Source organism: Martes martes (genome assembly GCF_963455335.1).
Source record: "Martes martes genome assembly, chromosome: 4".
Taxonomy (NCBI): domain Eukaryota; kingdom Metazoa; phylum Chordata; class Mammalia; order Carnivora; family Mustelidae; genus Martes; species Martes martes.
In genome coordinates, this window is record NC_137891.1 from 15,540,729 (window position 1) to 15,548,545 (window position 7,817).

Consider the following 7,817-nt stretch of genomic DNA (forward strand, 5'->3'; position numbering starts at 1 on the left):
GTCACACTTCACCAAGTTTGTGTTTTCACAGAACAAACCTAACCCATTTTAATATATAGCTATTTCTAGCTCCTTGGGATTATCAAATTATCTGAAGATGAAGATTTAAAGATGGAGCGTTCAACATAAGTTACATAGTTCAAGAGCTGTCAAGAAGGTAGTCATCTGAAAAGCTGCACATTTTCCTACTAGTCTATCCTTATATTTGCCCCTCCCAAGGTCATTTGAACATCTGCTAAACACATATTAGGCATCAGGTAAAATTCTGTTGAATGAATGACCATACTGCTTGAAAGGAATTACGTAAACTCAAATACAAAATCAAGAAGCAATCACAGTTTTGTCACTACCCTGATTTCAGAAAGTGAGACTGGCCAAGATTAACACATCGGACTAACGGATGAGAGGCAACAGTCACAACCCATATTCCACTACTTCCCACCATCAGTGAGGAAATTTGTACAGCACTAAGGAGAAGGCTCATTTGGTAGCTCCACCTTGGATGACCTGGAATGATGGGAGCAAACCCTCACCTCGGGTACTATGATGAGAGACTCACTGTTTGCATGCCTTCTGGTAGACTGTACAGCAGCTAGGGAGTAAATTCCCCACTACATTTGTGGGTATATGCATTGACATGGATTTCCTCATTCCATTGTAGGGAAAAAAATACAATCTCCTACTCAAAGAAGGGGCTTGTATTTTTTTCCCTACAATGGAATGAGGAAATCCATGTCCATATATATGGAACAAATCAGTTAAATAAGAATGCTTTATTAGGGCGCCTTGGTGGCTCAGTTGGTTAAGCAGCTGCCTTTGGCTCAGGTCATGATGCCAGGGGCCTGGGATCGAGCCCCACAACAAGCTCCCCACTCAGCGGAAGTCTGCTTCTCCCTCTACCCCTCCCCCAGCTCGTACTCCCTCTCCCTTTCTCTCTCTCTCTCTCTCAAATAAATAAAGGCCAAAACTCAGTTGCAAGGCAGGCACTGTTGGTTGGGGTGGTGTACCATCAATCATATTTTGTGTGGCAAGTACAAAAAAAGAAAGAATGCTTTATATATTCTTTGTGCTGGCAAGAAAAATAAAGAATACAGAATGTTCACTTCTCGGGAAGCTAAAAAAACCTGTTTGCTGATTAATGAAATTGAGGCAAAAGCATCAAATATGATTAGATTTACTATTATGTTCTCATAAGTGACACATCTCTCTTCTGTTTTCCTAGTTTTCGATCTAAAGAGACAGTGATTCTTGCTAAATTGTTTTACTCGTGGAGCCCATCCTAACCCATCTAAAATGGGATCATCTATGATTCTATAGACATCAAGGTTTGTGAAACCGGTTTTATGCAATCATGGGCAGTCATAAAACAGAGTAGGTGATGCTATTAGGCCAGAAACTGTACCTGTTGTTAATCTCCTCAGATGGGGACTAAGCTGAAATTGAACTTATGATTTCGTTCTTGCCTGACTTAAACTGAATCCTTTGTTTCAACAACAAAAAAATTCGGTAAGCCAAATCAAATAAAAGGGTTTTCAAAAGTCTGCAAACTTGAAACACTTTATATAGTCTTGTGCTTTTACAAAACCGTATTCCTCAGGGTTCCTGAAGTTGGTCATAAAGAATTCACACGTAGGATATAAGCTGGGGTTGTGCTGCTGCTTCTGCAAATGTGGGGAGGACAGTTTCCAATTTATTTCCACCAATAATAACTGATTACCATGTATTTAGACCTTGTTATATTTTAAGTACTGTGCTAGCTGCCTTGCAAACATTTATTTAATCCTGACAGAAACCCCGTGAGGCAGCCATGATCTCTGCTTTACACATGAGGGGACAGGTCCAGAGTGGTTCCTGCCACACATAACATAACTGATGACGTGGCACAACCCCAACAGCCCCCGCACTGCAACTGAATTTCGGCCTCGATAGCAAATGCCCAAATTTAATTATCAAACATTAATCAAACTCTTAGTTGTCTGTGGTAAAAAATACTATAAACACTTGTCCCCAGATATTACAGCCGAAGACCATTTGAACGATCCTACCGAACATACGAAGGCGAAAAGATGGTCACATAAAAGCCAATGACACCCTATTATGTTCTCCCCTTTCTTGAGAGCAGAAAATCACCCCAAATACTTCGTAAGTCTTTTGTTAACTTTTGGTTTATTTTTTAATCTTATAACAATATGAAACAGCTTACTGCCTAACCAGTATCAGGCATAGTACATGAAGGAAGAAATATTCCCCATGCAATTTGGTTACCTGCCAGCTACAGCCCTTTGCAGCAGCTCGAATTGGCCCTTTCTGGCTCTACATTCCTAATTTGTATGTCTACATGGTCTTCTGAAAATGTATTTTGAATCCAAAAATGAGACCAGAAATCCCGAACAACTCAGGAGTCTTGACCTTCCTACACACCTACTCCCTGCCATGGCAGGAAAAAATCGGGGCTAGGCGTATACAAAATAACTTAATACTTTACAAAGCACCCTTCCCATTGGACAAACAGGGAGGATCCACAGACCTTTTAAGTCAGTCAGGAGGCAAAAGAAAACTGTCAAGACTGGAACTAAGCAGTCTCCATCCCCAATGGCCAACTGTCCCTGCACACTGGCTCAGACTCAGGGGGTTAATTATTAGAAAAAGAAAAAGAACCCAGGATCTGATCTGTCTAGGAGCTGTGTAATAAGAAAACTGAGGGGGAAAGACTACTGGTCAGAATTTTTTAAACAGAATTCAAGAATTCTACCTCTTAATCTGGCTTTGGCCAAGACAATGGGATCACAACACCAGATTACCAAGATGGCTGAACTTAAGACATACAAGCATTAGAATGGCCAATCTCTAGACTGAGTGCCTCTATTCCATTTCTACTCTATGTTACAATTCTTCTTGGACAGCAGACACCTCACAGTACACTTCCTATAGTCTTATAGGAAATCTTTATGAGTCTGTCAAGAATAATAATCTTGAAAGAACTTTATATGATATCCCATACAGCAGCCACCAGTCACGTGTAGCTTCTCAGTGCTTGGCAAGTGGTTAAAGCAACTAAGGAACCAGACTTTAAGTTTCATTTCATCTCAATACAAATTTATTTAAATAGCCACATGTGGCTACTGTATTAGACAAAATAGTCCTAAATACTACGAAAGTTTATTTTCAGCAAATAAAAATGCATTTTAAAAACTGAGCTTTTTCTTTCTTAACAGCCACAAAACAGCCAGGAAATCACATTATTTGTTCAAAAAGAATCTTTCTCTGGATAAATCCGTGAGGCCAGGAAGGACTTATTGCCACCCAGTCAGGAAAGAGGAAATAGGCACATTCAATGGCTAACTCAGCTTCGAGCTCTCAGGTGTTCTTATTCCCAGCATTTCTCTTTCTGTTTGCCTCTGAAGCTACTCCAATCTTACCTTAATCAAAAAAAACATTTCTTCTCCATCGTTGGCAGCATCTCACTGGGCAGAGGTAATGAGCTGGGGATCAGGACCTTCCTGTCATCTGACCTGGAAGGTTGACTTTTTCCAGACATAGTGGTAGACCCACCAAAGAAAGCTTTGTAGCCACCTCATCATGGTAATGGCCCAGTAAGAAAAAGAAAAAAAAAATTAAAAAATAAACAGGCTTTGAAACTCAAGAGGAAGATGGACTTGGGAACGAAAAGGAAGAGAGGAGGGCCATTTCTCCCGGACAGTTTTTCCAAGTCCACCCATGAGGAAACTCTTCAACTTCAGGAGACTCGAACGACTTTTCTATGTGAATCTTCCGGTGCTGATTGAGATAGGCACTTCTGCTGAAGCATTTCTCACAGTCAGTGCATTTGTAAGGTTTTTCTCCCACATGAGTCCGCCGGTGCCTGATAAGATTAAAGCTCTGACTGAAGCACTCGCCGCAGTCAGGACACTTATAAGGTCTCTCTCCTGTGTGCGTCCTTTGGTGAATCACCAGGGTGGAACTCTGACTGAAAGTTTTCCAACACTCTGAACACCGGTAAGGTTTTTCTCCCGTATGCGTTCTCTGATGTCTAATGAGATGAGAGCTGAGACCAAAACGCTTTCCGCATTCACAACATTTGTACGGTTTCTCCCCTGGCTGGAGTCTGCATTCCTCTACCACCCTGCAGTTCTGACTCAAGCTTTCCTCATATCCGGAACTTTCAGAGGGCTTTTCGCCTGTGTGGGTTTTCCGGTGTGTAATTAGGTTTGAACTTCGACTGAAACTCTTCCCGCATTCTGTACACTGATAGGGTTTTTCTCCCGTATGAATTCGCTGATGCTTTATTAGGGTCGAATTACAACCAAAGTTTTTTCCACACTCAAGACATTTGTAGGGCTTCTCACCTGTGTGTGTCCGCTGGTGGCGAATCAGGCTGGAACTCTGACTAAAACTCTTTCCACAGTCCGGGCACTTATAAGGTTTTTCTCCAGTGTGAATCCTCTGGTGCTCTATTAGGACATAACTGTGGCTGAAGCATTTCCCACAAACAGGACATTCATATGGTTTTTCACCGGTATGTGATCTGTGGTGCTGAATCAGGTGGGAGCTGCTACTAAAGCTCTTCCCACACTCAGGACACTTATAGGGTTTCTCTCCTGTGTGAGTCCTCTCATGGATAATGAGATGGGAGGTATTGCTGAAGCTTTTCCCACATTCGCCACACTGGTAGGGCTTCTCTCCCGTGTGCGTTCTCAGATGTTGAATCAGGTGAGAGCTGTTACTGAAGCATTTCCCACACTCAGAGCATTTATAAGGTTTTTCTCCTGAGTGGGTTCTCTGGTGAATACGCAAATGAGAACTGTTACTGAAGCTTTTCCAACATTCAGAACATTTGTAGGGTTTGTCTCCGAAGGTTGAATTCTGCCGGACAGAGCCACTGCACTGTTCCCCTGGGTCCCAACTCCAGTGATTGGGTTTTTCATCTTTTCCTGTAGAATTTCCCTGATTCTCTGACTTGCCACCATTCTCACAGGAATCATTACACCAGATCTCATCTCCTTGGGACCATGTCAATGGAATTTCTTTCGTATCCTCATGCTTACAATTTTGCAGGCCATCTCGTTTAGACCACTTTGAGGCTCTCTCTTTCTCTGCCTTGGAGTTATTGTGTTGAGCAGTTTCCAAATTACTTTCATGTCCTGTAAGAATAAACAAATGTTCTAAATACATTCCCTAATCTCTGCCGGGGGAAAGAAATTCTGAATTGCAGTGGAAGGGAGGGAATAACAGAGTAAAACCTCATAAATTCTTTTATATTAAAAAAAAAGTTTAAAACTGGTTTTATTTTTTTATACTCTAAGTGTTCATGAGAAGGAAGTGAATTTTTTGCGCTTGGTAACAACACTAATGAAGTATTTGAACAGCTGTCAGCAATTACCAAGGGGGTTGCTTACTGATCTAAAAACTTCATTAAACTTTATTCTAGAAGACCTAAAAGAAAAAAGGGGATCTGAGTAGGGGAGAAACTGAATAAGACACATTCTAAAGGGAAAACTTGATGATACTTTAGTTAAAATCTGAGAAAACACAGAAATAACAATGATACCCATTATTTATTAAGAACAATAGCTTGGCATGTAGTATCTTGTTAATCCTAAAAAATATGAGACAGATACTCATTTTTCTTAAAGATGAAAAAACTGAGGTTGTAAAAGTTAACATGGTTTGTAAGCAACTGAGCAGGAATCAAAGTTTGTCCGATTCAAATTCTCTGTTCTTTCCACACAGTCTAGAGCGCTCCATGGCACATCTTACATTGACTTTCCAGTGGATTCAGATCAACTTCTTGATCTCTCACCTGTAAAAGGGCTTTTCAAATTCTCCCTCTCCTTGAAGCCACTAGAGTCTGAGACCAACAGTTTTTGCTCTTGCTCCATCAGTGGTCACACCAGGGTAGGGATCAGAAATCCTGTGGAAGGAAACAGGTTATGCTTGCAGGCATCAGCTAAAATGTATTCTTTTTCTTTCCTTCCCAACCATTGCAACATAACCACAGTAGGCACAGAGTGCCCTGGCTGAAAAAAGGAAACACAGTCTTTTGAAGTCTTTTTTGGGGAAAAAAAAAATCTTATCTCAGATGCAAGTGTTTCGAATTAAGGTTAACCCAATTTACTTTTTCTAACGAAATGCCAATAAAAAATTAAATCTTTACACTAAAGTCTGAGGATCAAGCTTCAAAAACAGAAGGAATACTAATCCTCATTGTCCACTCAGAGTTTAGATACAGTTTTAATTGAAAACATGAAGGGTTTTTTCGGAAACAGTAACGATAGCAGGACCTCAAAAAAATGGATATGCAGGTCTAAGAAGCTTGTTCAGAAAGAAAAGCTGGCCCTTGACAGAAAGATGAAACATTTGAAGTTCAATTTCAAAATGAAGTTAGAATTTATATGAGAAAAAAAAAGAGAAAAAGAAAAAGAAAAAATAGGACAAAACAGGGCCAGAATAATTACAGCCTATAACCCCTAAAGATAAAAAGGAAGGTAATGAGAGAACTCTTCCTTGCTTCTGTCTTTCTCAATCTATCATAATCACAATATTGCTTTTAGCCTAAACTTTATCTTTTGGAGTCAACTAGGATTCTTGACCTACTTTAAGGTACTGATCTATCACTGGAAGGCAGGTATATATGGGCTTGCAATCCATTTCAGGATATACAGAACAGCATTATTTGGGGAAAACAAGAGCCTAAAATAAGGATGTACAAAGGCACACACGGAAAACAGAATAAAACAAAAAATTGTTTGGGGGAGTATAAAAAAGGTGTAATTTTGACTTTATCACTGCCTACTATGTGCCAGGAAGTAAGCTAAATACTTTAAGTAAGTACTTAAAGCTAAATACTTTAAGTACAGGAAGTAAGCTAAATACTTTACTCTCATTTAAATTTCATAACATTACCAGCATGTTATTATAGATGAACAAAAACGACATTAATAAACTTTCCCAAGGTCACACAACCAGAAAGCGGTAGAGCAGAATTCAGTCCCAAGCCTGTTTGGATACTGACTTTCACACTCTTACCTATTACAGTAAACCAGAGGCGGCAGAGCTGGGCATAACCCCAAACTGCAAATGAATCTCAAAGAGCACCTTTATTTTCGAAAACATTAACTGGATTTAAAAAAAGAAAAAAAAAGAGCTACATCTGTAGACGTGATATCAAACGGAGCTGGCATTCCCTAAGCACTCTCAGCAACTAGGGATTTGTTACAGGAAAAGGTGACGTTAGTCTAAATGACAAATAGCCCTAGCGTTTTGGGGGGGGGGGGCGGTTCACACCTCTAAAAGGGGGGAAAAAGAAAAGAAAATTGTTCCTATGGATTAATATGTTTTGCTGTCCGAGTTATCGATTTCCATCAAAGTCTTTACAAACGAACTAAAAGTCCACGTAACAGAGACCCGTGCAGCACTTTCCTGGCTAAGAAACTATTAACTTTGGAAGCAGGGACCCCTGAGGATCACTGGCTCAGCAAATGGGTAGCAAACTCAGGCCATAAATGGTATTACAAGGCTGTCCCTTAGATGTCATTCCACAGAGATGAGCTGTTTTCACTGTCCTAGAGCAGAGGTGCTTAGGATGGGGCTGCGCTTTGAATTAAAAAGTCTTCCGAAGAAAATGCACTGCCTGAAGCTCAGCTTTGAGAACCGCTGGCAGGGGGCAGAGGCTGGGTGCACTGCGGGGTGAAGTTCCAAGGAGGCTAGACCGTCGACAAGCTCCTTTAAGGGACCCGCCAGGCCAGGGAGGCGAGGGAGGCCAGGGCAGGGCGATGGCCGGGGCGGCGGGAGACCCCGGGCCCCGGCCCCTCGCAGCC

The 7,817-nt window shown here is 41.1% G+C and overlaps 1 protein-coding gene across 1 annotated transcript; it reads right to left on the reverse strand.

Annotated features, from left to right (window-relative positions):
* Window positions 1-3,082: 3,082 nt before the first annotated feature.
* On the reverse strand, window positions 3,083-7,350 carry ZNF572 (zinc finger protein 572). The gene is made up of 3 exons (XM_080799955.1): window positions 7,027-7,350; window positions 5,801-5,911; window positions 3,083-5,141 (listed from the first exon to the last, which is right to left on the reverse strand). The coding sequence occupies exons 2-3, from the start codon at window positions 5,877-5,879 to the stop codon at window positions 3,640-3,642; spliced, it is 1,581 nt and encodes a 526-aa protein (XP_080656081.1). The 5' UTR covers window positions 5,880-5,911; window positions 7,027-7,350; the 3' UTR covers window positions 3,083-3,639.
* Window positions 7,351-7,817: the final 467 nt, after the last annotated feature.